General features: G+C 40.1%; 1 protein-coding gene across 1 annotated transcript; it reads right to left on the bottom strand.

The window, feature by feature from the left end:
- Positions 1 to 1129: 1129 nt before the first annotated feature.
- On the bottom strand, positions 1130 to 20018 carry vps54 (VPS54 subunit of GARP complex). The gene is made up of 23 exons (XM_063475700.1): positions 19881 to 20018; positions 15750 to 15924; positions 14950 to 15191; positions 11689 to 11773; positions 11096 to 11130; positions 10699 to 10830; positions 9645 to 10030; positions 9382 to 9508; positions 8732 to 8839; positions 8558 to 8613; positions 8307 to 8403; positions 7765 to 8135; positions 6736 to 6865; positions 6457 to 6638; positions 6174 to 6286; positions 5351 to 5414; positions 5086 to 5191; positions 4789 to 4876; positions 4553 to 4674; positions 4316 to 4396; positions 3734 to 3841; positions 3556 to 3650; positions 1130 to 2938 (listed from the first exon to the last, which is right to left on the bottom strand). The coding sequence occupies exons 2-23, from the start codon at positions 15892 to 15894 to the stop codon at positions 2833 to 2835; spliced, it is 2979 nt and encodes a 992-aa protein (XP_063331770.1). The 5' UTR covers positions 15895 to 15924; positions 19881 to 20018; the 3' UTR covers positions 1130 to 2832.
- Positions 20019 to 20726: the final 708 nt, after the last annotated feature.

The following is a 20726-nucleotide window of genomic DNA, read 5'->3' as shown; positions in this document are numbered from 1 at the left end:
TTTTGGTCTACATTTTGTCATTCAGAGCTTGCACATAACTAGTGATTTTGGTCATTATTTATACTGTTAATTTGGGGCAACTGTGTTCTGTTCTAATAAATAAATATACACCAGTCCCCCTCGCTGGAATCTGCTTGAGCTGCTCCTCCAGTTTCCTACCCACTGGGATCACTTCATCTGCTCCAGCTGCCTCTTCAGCTCCTGGCACTCATCTTTTTTTCATTTTCTTTCTTCCTGATGTTGCTGTCTGCATTTGTGATAGATGTGGCAATCTCAGCAATCTTCTCCTCCCTGTCAGCCACCACCATCTCTAGATGGTTGGCGAAAAGCTGCTTGGAACTCAAATTGTCACAGGACCATAACCCTGCTGTTCTCAAGCACCTTTGGTGCTGTCTCCCATCAGGGCTTGGGACTTCCAGTCCATAGATGGTCCTGTACACCATCTTAGTCACTTAATTGTGCCTTTCAGTGTATGAGTCCCAGTTGGAGAGTCTCAGTCTGTGGTTGACCCCTGCCTCTGGTCCTTGTGCTGCCACGACTAGAGTTTTGTGCTGTCGTTTAGGCTGGCCTGTTTTAGCTCATTGGTAGGAGTTCTTGATGCTGTTTTTTTTTTTTTTTTTTTAGTTATCAAGTAATAGTAATATTTCAAGTAAAATCCTTGTAAAGTTTTTGGCTGTTCCATCAACCAAAGATATGACAAACCTTTCATATCTCTTTTTAGCCATTGCCATTCTCACTGTCTAGAGTAACTGGAGCTTAAAGCTTACTTCAGTGAAAGCAAGCGATACATGATCCAAAAAGCCGATGTGAGAAAGATCTAGTACATCCAGCAATGTCAAACGATCTCTTTTAAGTGTTCTCTATCCTTACTTCAGTAACTCCGCTTGAATCAAATACTTCATGTAAAATCTTTCATATCGATTTGGAAAGTGTTAGAAAGGGTCGAAAATCAAATTTTTAAAAAACTTAAGTGGTTTCAAGCTAAAGATCAGACTGCTGCTGCCTCACAGGAAGTGTTTGATGTGAGTTTTAAGAAAATGAATACAGCTAGAACTGTGCAGAATAGACTGATGTAGTAACACTGGCTAACTGGAAATAATAACACTCTTACATTTGCCTTAACATGTTTTGTGAGGCTCAGACAGGAAGTATGCTAGCTCTGAAGATGACAATGTGCAACAGATGAACAGACTGACAATAGGTCACTCCATCATCCTGTTTTATTCACAGCAGGTTTGAAGGAAACAAATTCATTTGGACTCATACACACATGCTCATCAAAACCCCAAAAAGTCTCTCTCTCACACACACACACACACACACACGCACACATACACACACACAGTGGTATGGTAGGCACACTGTAGTGGAGAGCTCAGATGTGTCGTCTCTGATAGTCGATCCAAAGTAGGCACTTCTGAAGCAGACAGTGATGATCGTTAATGCTTCTGTTCTCTGGCGAGCCTGACGCTGACCGTTGCAGTCACATCACATTAATCCAACTGTGCTTGTCACCATATGTACACCATTTATGCCTTCTGATTAGTGTAGGAGTTAACAATGACTATGGCTGCACATGTTAGATTAATCAGTCATTTCAGAAGGGCAAATTATTGCAATGCCAGCTCATTAGTTTCATACCAGGAGATTTATCTTGGAAACAAGCTGCTTACAAAAGCCATCACACAGACTAGGAGAGTAGATGAATCTTTGCATTTGGGAGTCGAATGGTTCCAAACAGCAGCCTGTCAGCCTGTAGTGTTCTTACTGCTGCAGAGACTGATCTGTGACTGCATCTGGACAGGTCGTTTGCTTCGTGTGACAGGAGCTCTCGGCAGCTGAACAGTCAGGAAGAGAAAATCTGATCAAATCTGATGTCATGAAGAAAACTCCGCTAGCAGAAGGAGGGGAGAGCTGAAAGCACTTGTTACTTTTACCCCTGTGGGGAGTTGTGATACAATATTGCAGCATCAGAAGAAGGTATTCTGGATGATAGGTTTAATCAGATTTTCTCTTCCATCTTCGCAGAAAACTAACAGCTCACACAGACTGGAAGATGCTTCACATCCTGCAAACTCTCTGCATTTTAGCGAGTTTAGCGAGTTCTGTGCCACTGTCAATCATCACAATGACCAGGATCTGACTGGGCTGAAGAAACTGCATGACCAAACTGTTTTAAGGTGGAAGTTAAACCTTTTGAAGTGAATCTTTTCACTATGTCCACATACTGAAATTAAACCTTTCTCTCAGCTACTGTTATTATTATTTTTTTGGAGTACAAAAAAGTAAGCAAATAAACCCAAAAGCAGCTGATCAAAGAGGATTGGAATAGTGTTAACATGGAACAGGAACCCTGTTGATTTTTTTAAGCGATAACAATGACCCCTCCCAAGCTCTCCAAGTATGCAAAAGGGTAATCTGCCGAGCATGCAGTGTTGATAAAAATCCTGTCAGCTCCAGCATTGCAGACTGCTGGAGGAAAAAGCCTAACACAGTATAGAATGTTTCAGGAGAAAGAAAAATAAATTACCCCCAAATTTCATAAGAATAATCCACATCCTGCCCTCCCACTAAAACAGTAATAATTTACTTTTTTATTTTCTATTGAATTGCACACACTGCGATGAGGTGGCAACAGTTTTTCACCAGGCGCTGTGCGTTTCTGAACAGTCTCTGAAGCACCGGTATGCTGCTGCTCTTCTCCCATACTTGCATTTTTTGGTCCCTTTGGGCCTCTTCCAGCCTCAGCCAGCCCACCATCGGCCCCTGGGGGTCAGGCTCCCATAATTGCTGAGGTAAGGTCAGTTCTGGAGATCCGGATTCCATCCTCCATCACCTCTTCTGCTCCCAGACCTCAACCATGTTCAGGTCGAGCCTCTCGAGGCTCTTCAGCCCCTGGATGTTCTCGGTGTAGAATGCCACGTCTACCACCACCAGCCTGCAAACACGAGCCACAACTTACAGCTTTGAAAGTGTCAAAGACATGAAAAATGGGGAACAGCTATGCTCTGACAAAAAGCAGTTTATAACCTCCTAAGACCCGAACTCTTCCACAGCATGCATTTTTAATTTCTCTTTGATATTTGGTCACATTGGGGCCCAATGAATGTAAAAACAAAGAATTACCAGATTTTTTTTTTTTTTTACCTTATTTTTGTTTTTAAGAAAAATGAGAGCCACATATGAGGATATTCTTTTAAAATTTTACAGCCTGGCAGCAATGATTTTGGCACCGTGGCAGCTGTCACTGACACACACACCTATCACCTCCGTTAATTCCAAAACTAAATTCACAGAAGTGGAACTCTAAATTTGTGTGTCAGGTTTGTTAAGTACAATTCTAGTACCTTAATACTACTGGAATGAGCAGATATAAAGACATGTCAAGTATTCATGTAATGTTCAAAATTCTCTTTCAATAAAATGTGAAACAACGGGGAACACCAACAGGAAAAGAGGTGTTACTTCTCTTCAGAGCGAAGCAGGAAGTGTTGCTCTGTCATATCAACATACTCCAATCATTAGCTGGTTTTCAGGGCAATGCTGCACACTTACCCATGCTGCGGTCCTCCATCATTAATAACTCCAAGCCGAGCCAGCTGCCTCTTCAGATGCATTTTGAAACTGGCATTGATCCTCAGAAACAGCATCTGTATATGGATACACAACTCTCAAGTCTCTGATCAACAAGCTGTCACAGACACGGTGTAGAGAAAACAAAAAGAGATCTCACCTGTGTCTGTTCTTCAGGTAAAAGTTCATAAATGGCTTCGTGCATCTTTGCCATCTGCTTACAGATGTTTCTGAAGCAGGCTGAGGGCATCGGAGCCTTCACTTCATACTGAGGACATAAAAGGATACGGCTGAGGTCATGTGATTCTGTGCACATTTGGAATACAGCTGGATCAAGTGGGAAACAATTTATAATACACAGACCTAAAATATTCTGAGAAAGTGCATTACACATGTCAAAAAGTCATAAATTCTGTACTAATAAAGGACAGAAAAGGATACCTGACCATCAGGTATACAGTGCAAGTATAATTTAGTGGGTTAGATTATTGGTTATTTGTTTGTTCTATTATCTAATAGCAATGATTCTATTAAGTCTACATTAATTCAATACTATTATTAAAGTTAAAAAAAAAAAAAAAAAAAAAGGATTAACACAACTAACTGTGGAAATATTAGGCCTACACAGTGGCCAACTGCCTGAATCTCATTACAACTGAAAGTCCTCTGTAAATAGAGATTATTTTTATGCTTGCATAAAATTTAAAACCATTCATAAAGTGTTCTAAAACCCTCATCTTACCTTTGATAGAACCTTCTCAAACAGACTGTCCATGATGGCCACCAGCTTAGCAGAGATCTCTGCTATGTGATCGTTGTAGTCCTGCAACACAGCAAACAGCCTCAGCAACACAACTCACATCGAGCTGAAATCTTTGGAGATTTTGTCATGACATTTTTTTTTTAAACTCTTCTCTCAAACTTTTATTTAGCCAGGAAGTCAAGAGGCCACACTTAAAGTGCTCATGCTGAGTATTACCTTGGTGATGTGATCAAAGTGTCTGAGAACACTGAATTGTTTGGGCTGCAGTTTGGTCTCAAAATGAGCTCTGATGATGGGAATGTAGTGAACCACCAGCTGCAGACAGCGTGAAGCTAATGCTACAACACACACAGTTAACAGTAAAAATCAGCATTCTCAACCATTAAAAGTTGCTTCACATACTGAAAAAACAGGTCTACTTGTAAGCAGTGTGTGTAGCAGGTTTTATATACCAAGGTTCTTGGTGGTGATGGTCTTGAGGCCGACGATCTGTAAAGCTCCGGCTCCCAGAACCAGCTGGCAGCTCCGAGAGTTGAAGTGCTGCAGAAAGACAATCCAAGAAAATTCAGTAAACACCACCACTCTAAACCTAAGGCTAGCATACCAGCATGTCAGGGCTGTGTCAAATGTAAACATTTAAGTGTTGTGATCAAATTGTCTCTAGGCAACAAAGTCTTTTCCTGTTTACTAACTACAAGAGGCTGAACTAACGTAGGATCGTGTGATTTGAGTGCTGTTGAGTTTCTGACCTTGAGGAGGTCTGCCAGACGCGTCAGCATGTCTGTAGAGATGGATGGGATGTCATTGACACACTGGCAGTATTCTAAAAAGATCCGGATCAGCAGCAGAACCGTCCTGAAAGAACACAAAGGCTACTCAGAAAATCTTTTAAAATTAAATGTTCACATTTAAAAAGCATTTGCGCTGTCTAACTTCCAACTTTAATGACAGTTGTTTTCAATGTGAGGACATCAGAATAATATTTAAAATCATGAAATATGTGATTTCACCTACCCAACAACTGCATATTTCTGCCCGTTGACAAGCAGAAACTCTGTGGGTTTCCTGTCATCGGGACCTGGAATGGGAAAACGAATGTTACAAATAATAAAGCTGTTCTTCTTGTGCTGTGATGTTTCTCTGTTACACTGTATGCAAGCTGTGGAACCAAGCCTCAGTGCATCACTAGAAATCTCCAAGCACCTGGAGCCTCTAACAACAACACAGAGCAGTTCTGCTCTACTCCCAGCTTCTTAAGTGTAATTTAAGTCTGTCTGCATACATGTTTCTGTTCAAACTGGAGGAGGGGGAAACTGCTGCTGCGGTGAACAGGTTTCATTGTTTTTAACACTCTGTTTCACTACAACTCTTTGTATGTTACAAGTTCGCTCTTTTCTGCGCCTGCTGACAGACCAAGAACAGCACAAGCAGCGCCAAGCAGACACACGACTGCACTTTAACATAAATTCTGCTTCATGTGGTCCGTTAGGAAAATTAATTGCCCAACCCTCACCCAACAGGTCTCATCAGATAACTGCCTCTCAGGGAGTTCTTTTTTCCCCACTGTTGCCAAGTGCTGCTTATAGGGGACTGTCTAATTGTTGGGATTTTCTCTCTAATGTTTTGGGGGTCTTATAAACTCCTTGACTGGACTGAACTGTGAACCTTTACTTCTTTACCCATTTTCTTATTTTACATTAAAGTCAGCATATATATGCAATGTGTACGTAGGTTACTCTGTAAGTAGTCAAAACATTTCAGAACTGTATAACTAAAACTACAGAAATTACAAATAAAACCAGGTTAATGAGGGTTTTCGGACAGTGGAGTCTGATACCTGGGATTTTGCGCTCTGGTAGTGATATTCTACCATTAGCAATGGAGTTCACCAGATCCTGAAACTCAGCAGGAACCTCAGCCTGCTTCCAGCGCTCATTATCCAACAGCAGGCTGAAGGGGCACAAAAACAAACTTCAGCACCTACACTGCTACATTACAGGAGTAAGACCAGATACACTCTCAAATTCAACCATGAAACTAAACCTTCACTCACTCACACAAAGTTATCATATTTAAAAGCAAACCTCCTAATCCTGAAAACAATGGTACTTGCAGGTTACCTGAGTTTGGTCTTGCGTTCTTCGTGGAAGCGGTGGACGAAGCGGTTGGCCTGGCTCTGCAACGCGCCCCTCAGGGAAACGCTTCGCCTGCCACAGAGCTCCTCTGTGTCCCTGACAAATCCCTCCACTGCCTGTGAAAGACAAACGAACTCCGCTGAGGTCAGACGCTCCAGAGATCCATCCTGTTAAACGTAAACACAAACACACACACTTCAATTACATTTTCAGGTTTATCCTTTTCCATAGAAAACCTCAAATACAGACACATGTACACCATACCTTGGCTCTGGCTGTGAGCACTTTGACGCAGCGGTCATGGCTGATGTCGGAAGCCGTGTACATGAGCTCCTGAAGGTTGTTTATCACAAGGTTCAGCTCAAAGTCGGTGGGCATCATGTTCTCACCAGGCCTGAACACAAACACACTCACTGTTAACAGGCTGAAGAAACGAGTCACTGCCAACAGATAATAAATGCAGGTTTCACAGCTTTAATCCCTCTCAGTCATTTTCACTTTTGGTTAATAATTTTTGTACTTTATCTTGGGCAACAACACTTCCATTTTTGTTTTAAGAGAGCCAGTCTCTACATTTAATAGAGAACTACAGGAGATTATAAGCCACTACAGTCCACATCACTCTGTAAGATCTGCTGCCACTGATTTTCAAGTCCAGTTCTCGTGTAAGTTATGCGTGTTTGCCATTTTCGTAGAATCAACTAAAGAAATGAGAGCATCCTGTGTTGTAGTGATAGGCAACCTGTAACAAAGTATCTAAAATGCAGTCATAATACTGGTTCATCCCTTTTTTATGCTTGAATAATTCACGGGTCAATGTTAAGTAGCATCACAAACAAAAAGTGTTTTTCGCAAAGTGTTCTGATACAGGAGCCGAACTGAAAAAGAGAGAAAAAGCACCCAATGTCTAAAGAAAAGCTCCTTCAGAAAGCCTGGAGAACTGCTGCTCAAGACAACTTTAATTACAAGAAAATCTGTCTTGTTGGAAGGCTCAAGACTTTTGAACAAAACTGTCACTTTATGGTTTGATGCTGTTTTCAGTAAATAAGAAGACCTGAATTGCAAAAAAAGGAAAATGCAACGGCCTTTTAACCAGATGTCAGTTAGTGGCTATGGTGCAACGGGACTGCAATTACCATGATATTTTTGTTTTTAAAAAAAAAGAAGAAGAAGAAGACGAAGAAGAAGAAGACGAAGAAGAAGAAGAAGACGAAGAAGAAGACGAAGACGAAGACGAAGACGAAGACGAAGAAGAAGAAGAAGAAGAAGAAGAAAAACTTAAGAGTGACATACATGAAGCTCTGCTCTCTGCTGGCAGACATTTCTGTGGCCCCAGAGTCACTACTGGCAGTCTCCACCCGGCCCTGCTGGCTCCTGAATCCTGCTGCAGAGCTCTGATCCTGGGCTGCCGGCACTACTCGCTGTTGTTTCTGCTCCTGCTGTTGTTTCTGCTCCTGCTGTTGCTGCTGGGCATCATTCAAAGCATCACTGATGAACAGGCCTTCATGGGTGAGGTAGGCCAGCTCAGCCTCTCCCTGCAGGAGTGACGGGACCTGAGAAGCCTCTTGGCGGGATGGTTCTGAACAGGAGTCCTCCAGGAGACGGGTTTTCTGGTTTGAGTCCAGAACCTCTAGAACCACATTACTGATCACATTCATAGTGGCCTAGCAAACAGGCAGTTGGGTAATAAGGGGTACAATTAGATTCAGTTTGTTAAATTCACACAGAAAGAATATTTTTACCTGCATCAAATGTTGGATCATGTTTGTGATGTGTGAACCATCTTCTGAAGTCTAGCAGGCTAAAAATAGGAGCTCTGTACTGTTTTGACTAACCTTGATTCTCTGCAGGAAGAAAAGGAAGCTCTCAAAGACATTTTTCAGCAGGTCAAACCACTGAGGGAATGTCATCAGACGCATTTGGTCAGCAAGCCTTGAGAAACACAAACGCACACATGTACAACAAGTCTCCATGAGGTTCAACTTGGACTGATGTTTTCTTTGTTTACAAAGTCAATGTGCTCATTAAACATTCCATAAAATGCTTTAATACAACCAGTGGTATTAATCACATTGTTCCAACTTACTTAACAACGACTTCAGCATCTATTTCTTCTATCTGCACAACACTATCTGCCACACACTGCAAACACAAAAAGGTTTCTATTACATGATAAATCGCAGCTGGAACGCTGATATTTAATGCAGCCCTTAGAAACAGATAAAGACTGGACTGTGTCAGGAGGAGTCAGGAGTCACACCTGAGAGACGATTGCCTTGGCCGCTATGATCATCTCATCACTGTAAATATCCAGAAAATCCAGCTTCCGCTGCCGCAGCAGGCCGAACACCAGCGACTCCAGACGCTCCTAAAATCCACAGACAAACGCACCAGAAAATACAGAGTCCTAAAACACTGACATGACCGGGCAGCAGGGTTTCAGAAAGCTGAGATGAATTTAATATGAGACAGAAGAATTCAATTACCTAATCACATTCAAAGATTAAAAACTAATACTGATACTGAGCGTGAGCAGAGCTACACAGCTGTATATAATTGTTTCTGTCAGACTATAATAATGACTTGCTGCCACCAGTTTCATTACTTAGAATCAGATTCTACATTTTGTTTGATGTAACTGAAACTAAAAGCAAAAGCACATTCAAAATGACAAAGAAATATAATTTAGTCTTTCAATATTAAGCATCACACTGGTGACAGGAACAGAAACGTTGATGTTTTGTGTGTGTAGATGTAGCATGAATACTTATATTTATCATGTATACAGAGATGTAGGCAAATGTAAATGGCAACCGCACATTCCCCAACAGTTCTCGTTGTCAGTCATCTTCTAAACATGACCATTCTGAAATCTATTAGACCCTTTGTGTTGAAGGTGATCGTTCAGACCTTCTCCAGAACCTGTGGCTCATCTCTCAGGCTGCGGTTCAGGTCACTGTGAGCGTACATACTGAAGTCCTCCACCATCATCTTATCAATCAGCTTCTCTAGCTCGCACAGCTGGGAACCCAGATGTCTGAGAGATGCAAACACAGCATTGTACATCTATATAATAGGATACAGCTGCTCTGTTGGCTGCTTGTAGAACATCAATTTCAGACATCACAACAAAAACTATCCTAGTAAAACTGATCCAGTAAACACACTCTCACCTGAAGCTGTGGATTCCCTGCAGCTCTTGCTGGAGCACCTCCTTAGTGGTGGCGATAAGTTCCAGTGCTCCAACAAACTCAGAGGTGGAGAGCAGCAGCTGTACAGTGGGCTGGGTCTGATGCACTGCGGCCATCAGCTTCAGCTTGTTGTGCAGCTTCACGCAGTTGTTGCGAGTCAGGGCGGTGCGGAGAGCCTGGAGAGGTCCTTGGCACATGACCCGGTCCATGGCAGCTGTACGGCCCCGAAGGACGGCCACGGCATGCTGCGTCTCCTGCAGCTGGTCCTGCAGCTCATGCTGCGACGACATAGCATGGAAAAACGCTTCGGAACGCAGCGAGATCTGTCGAGCAATGCTCACCTCCACCACATCTAGGTAGTGGCTGAGCTGGAGGAAAAAGAACATCATTTGATTAACTTCTACATATGAAGGTCGCTGGTTTAACTGATCTAAACTAATGACTGATGAGCACAAAAGTGCAAATCAACAACTATACTGTTTGATTAGGATCCTGTTAACTGTAAGCAGTTAATCACATGACACATGATCAATACTAAACCTCCACTATATTCTACTTGTCATAAGTTTTGAATATCTTCAGGTAAATTAACTGAACAATAACAATATGCATTTCATCCTTAAATATATAACAACAGACGTCTAATTTCTGTGTTTAGATCAAGTCCATCAAATACAATTATAAATAAATTACAATTATCCATCCATCATTTTTCTTAACCTCTCCAGTCAACACCAACCAATGACCTTTTAGAAATCATCTTGGTAACACCTCAAGGTAGTTAGCTTATAGAATGTATCTACAGTAATTATTATTATTCCTTACACATTTCCCAGTCCATATCAGTACAGATATTCAGCATGATGCTTTTCTCCATTGTGATCTGATGTGTTTTCAAAGGAACATTCTATATAACTACCTTGGGTGTTACCAAGATGGTTTGAAAGGAACACTTTGAAAACACATCAGTGCAGGTTTACTCTCGATCTACAGATCGCCCTCCCTGGGTGATCTGTATGTGTTGATGAGAATTTACCTTTTCCTGGAGCAGTTTGGAAGAAGCCACGTCTCTGCTGCTCTTCCCCCCAGCATTGTTAAAGTGTGACCAGGGAAGGACCATGTTGAAGGTAGCCGGGTCCTCAAGAGCAAAGTCGGGCTTCATGAAAATCTGACAACATAAATCACAGTGAGACAGTGAAGCAGCAAGGTCACTCTGGAGACAGCCTGTTGTCACAATAGTGTCACTATCATGTATAAGCTAATAAATGAGACATGCTTAGTTGCAAGTGTCAAAAGAGTCACAATGTGTTTGAGTCCACAGCTAAAATAATACATCGAAACTGCATTAGAGCATTGGCCACACTGTCAAAGTTAAAGGGAAAGAGAAATCCAAAGAGAATCAGAAAGAATATTATGCATGTTTGCATAATTACCTTCGGGACTTGCTCCAGCTCAGCTCTGGATTTGTCTGGAATAAGCAACAAAAGCTCTAAATCACTATCAGTTACAGTAGTTATATTTAGGAGTCAGAATATCCTTTTGTATTGCTCAGCTAATTAAAAGATATGCATTTGTCACAATTATTACTAATTAGATAAAATATGGTCAGATTAATAAAGTTTAGTTTCTAAGACTGACACTAGAGTGTGCTCTGTACAAACTAAACAATAAAAATAAAAAAGACAGGAAACTCGTGAAAAGTGCAGCAAGCAGAGAAATGTGTTTATCAGATCAAATTCTGAAATGTGCATTAAACACTTAAAATATTGTTTTGGAAGCAAATCAAAAGAAAGATAATAAAACCCGTGTGTTAAACTGTAAAAACCCTTAAATCTATTAAAGAGCCAAGGTTCAGGACCAAACTACGCTCACATACTCAATGTGTGGTATAGTCAGATGTAACAGTGTATATGCATACACTGTAGCCTGCATATTTGCATCTGAATTCATTGTGTGCTGCCAATCTTATCAAGAAAAGAGGATACAGGCAGTCAGAGTCCTGCAGCAGCTGGTTAATAATTCATACCTTGGTTGGTGGTGATACTAGAGACAGCGTCGACATCATCTTTGTTGGGGCAGATCGTCTTGCAACGTTCATGGATTCGTTCCCTCTAAAAATGAAATCATGAAGGAAAAAAAAGGCTTGAGTGAATCACAGAAGTCAAGTTTGATGATACAAACTAACAAAGGTTACAGCTGTGGGTCATTAGAGAAGAACAAAGCAACACACTGAACAAGAAATCAGATGCATGAAACCCGTAGGAGGAAGTGAAAACAAAGCCACAATAACATTTCTAAAAACTAGATGACTCTTACAAGAACAGAAATGCACTGTCTGAAGTGCAAGAGATGTTACACCTCAATCTCACCACACTCGGCTAGTAATAAAAGTAAGAAAAGACTAAATGAGAAACAGAAACTTTCTGTAAGAACTTTTTTTGCCACTTGAGGCATTATAAAAATGAAGTAGCACAGGCCAAGACAATTTAAGAATTTAAAAACACATAAGAACTTTAAAACGTATTGTATTTTATTTTCATTATTTTAATTGTTTGTAGAATGTTTGTTGACAACATTAAAGCATCAGCTACATTTCAAGACATCTATTCTACTTGAAACATGACAGCCAGTAAAGGAAAGTTTTATCCAGCACATTAAGGTGTGTTTGTACTGTATCGAGACTGGATTCCCTTTAAAACTTTGAATCTTGAATACAAACGTACAGCTGCTGTCTCTTAAACACAAAGACATTCCTCACTGGGGCTGGGTTAATGATGAACGTAAGACTATCTCAATTTGCCATTTTTACTCACTTCACTTCCATAATTGTTTAACCACGCTAGTCATCCTACCCACAGCGCTCTTGATTTGGCTTGGTTACCAGTTAACTTCTGTAAATCAAACTCTACTTTACTATTAAACAATAAATTACTATCAGTAACCATGTATGTTACTGTTCATATCTATACATAACCTGGCTGTAGCTCAGGTGGTAGGTCATCTACTGATCGGAAGGTTGGTGGTTCGAGTCCTGGCTTCCCCTAGTCTGCATGTCAAATACTAACCCCAAGATACTAACCCCAAATTGCTCTCCGATGCATCCATCGGAGTATGAATGTGTGTGAATGTTAGCTATGAAGCACTTAGAAAAATGTGCGTGTGCGAATGGGTGTGAATAGGTGAATGCACAAGTTGTGTAAAGCGCTTTGAGTGCTCAGATGAGTAGAAAAGCGCTATATACCATTTACCAACTGCAGTTGTCATGTTTCCTCCAGTAGAAGCTATCAGTTAGAACTAATGTAGCTTAACTGTGAGGCAAAACAAGAACAGCAAATCTCAGCCAAATTCCAGAGTAACACAACTAGAGCTGGGCGATAGAACGATAACGATATGTATTGCGAAATAACTTTTTCTTGATAGAAAAATTTAACTATTGCGATAGGCCTCATCTCTCTTGTCCTCTTAAAAAAAAAAAAAAAAAAAAAAAAAAGAACAGCCAATCCACATTAAGTAGCGCAGAGCCGAACCAATCACAGCCGCAGCGTCACGTCACGTGACTTGTTACGTACAGCACAAGTGCCAAGGCGCACATGTGTATTTGTTTTTGCAGCCGTGCCGCCCGGGTAATGAAGGAAATGAGTTTGCCAACTAGAGAAAAATCAACCGAGAGCGTGAGCGAAGGTTACCGAAGAAAAAACCGATGATGGTTCCAATGCCGGAGAGATTGTCGAACGGAAGGGCCATAGAAGTTCCGTAGTGTGAAGGTATTTCGGCTATTTCAAGTCTGACAAAAAACAGAGTAGCGCGCACTGTAAATTGTGCCGAAAGCAAGTCTGGAAATACAATAAACCGGTGCATGCTCAATCTCTGGCTGAAAGCGCTAATTCGTCATTCGGCTTTTGTCAGACTAAAGTCACTGTTAAAACTGTTTGAAAAGCTAAGCTGTACAACAAGGAGAGATTGAGAATTTCCTTTTAGTTCTCAGTTTATTTGATATTGACAAAAGTTAGTCAATTTTGTCTGTTCTTCTGTAAAACGAACTAAGATTTATTTTTAGAATTAAAATTTTGTTTCTAAGTGGAATTGACAATTTAGTAGTCTGTTTTGTTTGTTCTATTTTGAAACTTAAACGCTTTAGCGGCTGCCTTTTGTGTAGTTTGCAATATTTGCCTTTATTTATCTGAAACTGAAGTCTCATGTTCCTTAAGTACATCTACCCTGTTAAACTTATTATGGGAAATAAATATTTAAATCAAAACAAGCTGCTAATTATTTCACATTTTACTTGTGAGCAACGGCACATTTAAATCTTACAAATATAGTTATTTGGCTTATATCGTGATATATATCGTTATCGCCTGAAATGAAAAAACATATCGTGATATGAAAAAATCTTATATCGCCCAGCTCTAAACACAACCATTCTGATAAGTAACTCTGTCAACAAATGAGTGCATGTAGAAGAAAAAAAAAAGAAAAATCAACATGAAAACCCCTGACTGGTTAAAGTGAAAATCACATATTTAACATACAGACTTAGACACATCTTTCCATCACAACAGTTTTGGCATCAGTACTTCTATTGCTTTTTAATTTAGCAAACTCCTCTAGGAAATGCAAAGACCTCCAGTATTCAGGCTGTTTGAATTCCTGAGATTTAAAAAAAACAGATCAGGTCCAGCTTTATTCAGACATTTTCATCTTTTCTTCTTCTATAATGCCACCTTTGTTCTAAATGGTGGGAAAATACAGCAGCTGCTCGTCAGCGGGAGACAGTTGCATTGTTTGCACAAGATCCATGCACAAGATTTCTTAAATTAATGTTCTTAGTTAACATTTGCACAATGTAACTCATGTGCAAATGTAACATGAGTTACATTTGCACATATGCATTTCTAGACTTCTACTTTACATGTCCTGAGCAAAAAATAGTCTACAAAGTGAAACTGCCTCAGATTCTTGACACACCCAAAACAAGAGAAATGTAGAATCTTTCTCAGGAACCCCAAAAGGTTGATTCTAGGGTTTTCACTGGGAGAAACGTTTCATCACTCATCTAAGTGACTTCTTCAGTCTCAGCTGACTGCAGGTTTCCCCAATCAAGACTTTCTCAAGAACAAAAATATCCTAATAGCATCTTTAACATTGACTCCACACAGATCTGAGCTGCAGTGATACTGACTTGTCAACAAATCATAAATGCTCTTAATAAAATTATTAAGAGCATTTATGATTTGTTGATAAGTCAGTATCACTGCAGCTTTGTCAGCTTTGCTCTAGGTATTACCTGAGTCATCTCTTGCAGGTAGGGCCCAAAGTGCTCCTTGGTGATGTTGGGGAGGCAAAATGAGGGCATCACCTCCGTCTCGGTGAAGTCCAGCCCCCATGTTTTAGTGAAAAAGTCAGATTCCCTTTTGGCGAGCCGAGGGTCATTCAGTGCAGCTGGGAGGTTGACCTTCGAGCTATAAACTGTCCATCGGTCGTGCTCCGCCACCACAGATGGGCCATTACACAGGCCCTGCCCCTCACCTGGAGGACCACATAGAAATAAAGTCAGTGCTTTCATTTTGTGCAGAGAACAACAACTCATAATTTAAGCATCTGGCCTGCCATGGTTTCTTGGTTTTGTTTCCATGTTCCTGAACTTAAATCACAGCTGTGCTTAGGTGGCCCAGGTGAATGCAACAAACAGCAACATCACAAGCACAGCAGTAAATCAATGCACAACATATTTAGATAAAAACTGCAAGACGCTGTGTTTTCCTGCAGTGTCACAAATTTGTCTATATAAAGTTCATTTGTGTTCAATATGACAATGTGAAAGAAAGAGTGGGCTTTAGATAGCCAGTATGTAAATAAAAATGTATACTTAAAAAAATATTAGCATCACTGTTTATGTTTGTATGTAAACTTTAAATGACTGACGACCCTTAGCGCAGATGTATAGATGAACATCTAGATTTTCACCACCTTTTATAGACTATTTTCACTGTCTAACTGCAAAATATGTATACTTTCTGGTTATGTTCTACTGCTAAAAATGATGCCTATGCATGCCATTACACTGAAGTCAGTCATTCTTCCTACCAGTAGGCTCCTTTGGGCAGACGTCAGGCAAGGAGCGGATATGCCGGTAGCGAGGTGGGGAAGGATCTCGCTCCTTGTGATAGATCCCATCTCGGCCTCCGCTGCTGGGACGAGGCACTGGGGAGGAGCTGTGACTGGAGGCCATGTCATTGGGACGTGCCTCCCAGCAGGCTAGCTGGAAAAAAAGATGAAAACCGGGCTAGCATTAGATAGAGAAATCATAATCAGCACTATCAACTCCAAATCAGCAAAGTTCCAAACAAGTTATGTGGTCCATCTCTCTTAATACTTTGCCCAATCTGTAAAAAGTCACAGATGTTTTCAGAAGATTGATCTTGTAAGATGTTAAAGCCTCAATAATTTCATAAAGTCACTGGGCATTGTTTTTTTGTTTTTTTTAAATAAATAGTAATAGTGAGTCTTTGGGAACCATTTTTTGTAGTGGATGACTAGGGGACTTTCTGAAGTCTCTTCTCCCCGTCTCACTCCACATCTCTGCAGGCTTGTGGTTTCAAAATGATGATTTCTTGAAATTGGCAGCTTTTAGTATCACGTCTTCCCCTTCTGTTGTACACCATTAGTGTTAGCAACACTACATTAAAAAAAAGATTGGTGGCTGAATCTAATTAACCTTTAAATTTGAGTGTTTTTAGACCCATTGCCAGTCTGTGAAATCAAGCACATGACCATGCAGTCTGTCTTTACAAACTTTTGTGAAAGAATGAATCATTCTAACAAGCTCAGAAAATTCAAGTGTGGTACTGTAAGAGAAGGCATCCTAGTCTAAGTCTTCCCTCCTAGATATGATCAACTGTGGGGGTACTGTAGGGGATGTTATTGCAAAGTGGAAGCGTTTAGGAATCGCAGCAACTCAGCCTCAAAGTGGCAGACTGTACAAAGTTATACTGTGATTGCTAAGTGTTGAAGTGCATAATGTGTAAAAATTGCCAATCTTTTACTGATTCAGTAAATGCTGAGTAGCATGGGTTTCAATGGCTGAGCAGCTCTTGTACTTGTAATGTGTTGGTGTTCCTTTAGTTTTGCCATAAAGTCTTACACATTCATCTAACCAGCAAAAGATCCCAAGTTTGATCATGGGACAAGACACAAACCTCTTAATGGTTGCATCAGAAAGAACATCCAGTACAAAAAAATTCAATAAAATGTGTTGAGCTACCTGCTATAGCGAACACTTGTATATAACAGACAAATCAAAAGTAGCTTTTAGTGTAACTTGTTAGCTGCAGTAGAGAACGACTATGTGTTCAGCTTGCCATGTACAAGGCAGACTAAAGTTACATCAAAATTTGTGAAGGGCCTCAATTTCAATACAAGTTCTACATCAAACTGATACAGAAACGTGCCCTGGTTCATCCACTGGTGCAAGCAAGTCTCCAGCTCTTTCTGTGTGCTGTGTGGTAATGTACACACTGGTACAGCTTTCAACAGTGCTGCATTAAATCTAAAAAGAGGTTTGAAATATTTATTTAGCTTTTTTAGATAAACAAGTTAACACTAAATTCATCTCAGTTCTCCAAAAACCAGAGAAAACATGGACTGTTTATAAAAGATGCATGTAACAACTGAGATAATAACATGCATTAATTTTGGAAACTACATTTGAAGGTTCAGTGTTAGCTTTGCATGAACCTGGTGACCTGTCCAGGGAGTACCTTGCTTATGCCCTAAGATAGCTGGGATAGACTGCAGCCCCCCCACAACCCTGAAGTATAAGATACCATAACTGGATGAGTAGGTGAAGAGCGAGGTTATCAGCTAATGTTGGCAAACTACATCCAAAAACTGACTGATACAACACACACATACATATGTGCTATTAAGTAAAAAGTAAAAGACTTTTTGTAGCTCTCTGATGTACTGTATAACATATCGAATAGTATCATTTATCAGATCATTTCATTAAAAATGCTCCAAATACACAAACATGGAAAAGTCCTTTGGTTAAGTGACAAATTTAAGGCCTATCAACCTCCAGTCAGTAAGCCTACATACATCTGCAACGTGTTGAAAGTGCTCTCAGGTGTGCTTAAATTCTTTAAACTTAATGCAGACATTTTCTGCAGCATCTGTAGCGAAAAATGCAAGCTGACAAAAAGCTGACCAAGGCGGCAACACCTGATCAAACACAAAATACATCTAAACTTTGACCACGTGTTTCATATTTGATGCTCTGCTGATTCAACTGGAAAAAGTACCCAGCCCCACCTGCCTGGGTCAACAGACCTGTGCTTCTTTTCGGCCGTCTTACAATTGTTATACAAGGAGAAACTACCTATAGGGTCAGTTTTGTGTAACACCCTGTAAAATGCTTTAACTGCTGTAGAAGCAGACATTTTAACATGAGTTACATTACTCTCTTTTGGGCCAAAGCTGACGTGGCCATGGAAGAACTGCATTTTTTAGAGTTTTACCTTGGCTCCATTTTACAGCCCTGGTGGTTAACAACTGAAAGAAAACTCCTGGTTAAATGACAGCTGTAAACCAATGATATGTTGCTGTGCTAACAGTCAGTTGTAATCTGACTGCTCAAACTGTGGAGGTGTATGACCCTCTGCTGTTAATCCCATCACACAAATGAGAGGATTAGAGATCTACGCGCTCCCCATTATTATCAGAACCGTTTTTAGCTCCTTCATATTGCTTTTACATTTTAAAAAAATGTTTTCAAAATATTAAGAACCATCGTAACACATAAAACTTCAGACTTGTCACAGATTCAAGCTCTCACAACCATCTTGGATCCTTGGCCCGTCAATTTTCTACCACCTACTGCAACTGCATGGAGCTAAAAATAGGAATGATTGTCCGATTCATCTTTTAGAAGACAGACTGCTTTGAAGGAATAGGAAGGAAAGGCAGTAATATGGTGATTGCCAGAGATTAAAATAAGTATTATTTGAATTTATTTATGCAGGTACATCAGGTATATAACTGGCTAGTTCTTCACTATATGACATATAAGACATGTCAAGCAGTAACACTGAATCCCAACCATAAAAGAAAGAAAAAAAAAAACCCAAAAAACACAAGCACGAGCAGCTTATAACACCTTCCTCAATTATTTTCATCTGCCCCTAGTAGACAACCGTTGTAAAATACTCAAAAACAATAAATCATCAGCAAATTACAGTAAAACAAGAGCATAACTGCACAGAGATATTCTTGCTGAGATCATAAAAGCTCAGTTATATTTCTATGTTGACATGTTAAGTCCAAAGAAAAATTATTTACCGATTCTTAGAAATCCAAATTATTCAGGAATAGTTTTGGACGGCATGTATGGACAAGGAATACTTGTTTAAAAACAACAACAACAACAACCAGTGTGCACCATCCTATATTAGGATCTTATTAATTAATCAAGCTTTAATCCTTTTCTCAGTATCAACAAAAGTGAAATCACAATACCAAGGGGAGCCGCTGTACTGAACTCGATTCTACTTGTTTCCATCATTATATTGTCTACTCAGCGAGAACTGATTATTTTCAGACATAAACGCTGCCTTATAATGTAAATCAGAAACCCTAATATATTCCGGAAATTGTGCCAAGAAATAATCGTGGCCTTAATGGCATTTTTTTTTTAGTAATTAGCACCATTAATAAATTATACTATAAATTTCCTCGCCGAATAAAACATATCGTGATTATTTCTGAACGGAGAAAAAACAGGTGTCACTTGTACTCATTTAATGTTTGATATTAAAATGTTTATGCTTTCGGCTGTCATCGTTGCTGTGCCTCCCATCAGGACAAGTAGATGTAACAGAAGCTAGGCAGCTAGCCTTAGCCCTAGCTACAGTGCACGCATTGCTGGCAGGTGTTTGCATTACAACCGTTCACGCTGACAGTGAAGTCAATGCCTAACAGCAACATTAAACACACAAAACTAATTGCAGTTTTGTTGTCAGGGGCTGATGTGGCGCAGAATATTCGCGGCCTTAGCTACATGCTAGAGCTAACGCTACAGCTAATGTTGTCAACGGCAGTTACACGTAGACTAGCCAATGCTAGCAAGTTAGCCGGATAAGCTATCCCAACAGGCAACATAAAAACACCAAAGAAAGCCAGGAATGACAGGGGACCGAGAGGCTTCATTTGGACACCTACCTGTCATGTAAAATAAAGCGGACGGTGTGTCTTTTCTTCATAATCACAGTAGCACTAAAGGAAGCGAGGGGAAAACAACAGGACTCACAGCAGTTAATACCGGTATACGGACCATCATGCACTGCTGGAAAGAGGAACATCAACGTCAGGTTCTTTATTTGCCTTATTGCAAGTTTCAGTCTTGAAAGCTCGCTGCTGCCCCCTGCTAACTAAAGCTGAATCGGTCCATATCAATGTCATTGGTCCGTATACAGTAGACAACAAAGTGCGCACTCACCGGCCACTTTTCTTTAGATACAGCTGTTAAACTGTTATATAAAATTTGTTAAAAATTTACCTGTTTCTCAAGTATCTTTGTAACTGTGTTATTGTACTTACATTATAATCAATCAGCTCCCTTTTGTCCACTTAAAATGTTTACAGAACCATTTTTGCATTCGTTGCAATTTCAGCTGTCCTCTTGGCCAGATTACTCTTAATAAAGACATTTTTAAAGTCAACAACAATTTTTTTAACTGCATAAATAAAGGATACATAAAAGTCACTGCCAAAAAGTGATTGCGCTTTCTACCTTGTTACATGAATGTTGTTTGTTGCTCAAGGTGACTTAATATCATTCATGAGGGATACATTTGACATACGTTTCACATATTATAGACCAACAAGTTATTTATAGCAGTTTAAATACAAGCAATCAGTTTTTGGCAAATACCGGAAATCAGTTTTTGTCAGACAATCACTACAGTAACAACTGCATCATTTTTAATGGAATAACCTACGAGAGTAGTGCTATTGAACTTTCCGTCTTCTTATGGCCACAGTGTCCCCATCTTTCGATGGCTACTT

Source organism: Pelmatolapia mariae, linkage group LG6, assembly GCF_036321145.2.
Source record: "Pelmatolapia mariae isolate MD_Pm_ZW linkage group LG6, Pm_UMD_F_2, whole genome shotgun sequence".
NCBI lineage: Eukaryota > Metazoa > Chordata > Actinopteri > Cichliformes > Cichlidae > Pelmatolapia > Pelmatolapia mariae.
Note: the sequence above shows the minus strand (reverse complement) of the source record. Positions and strands in the feature narration are given on the sequence as shown.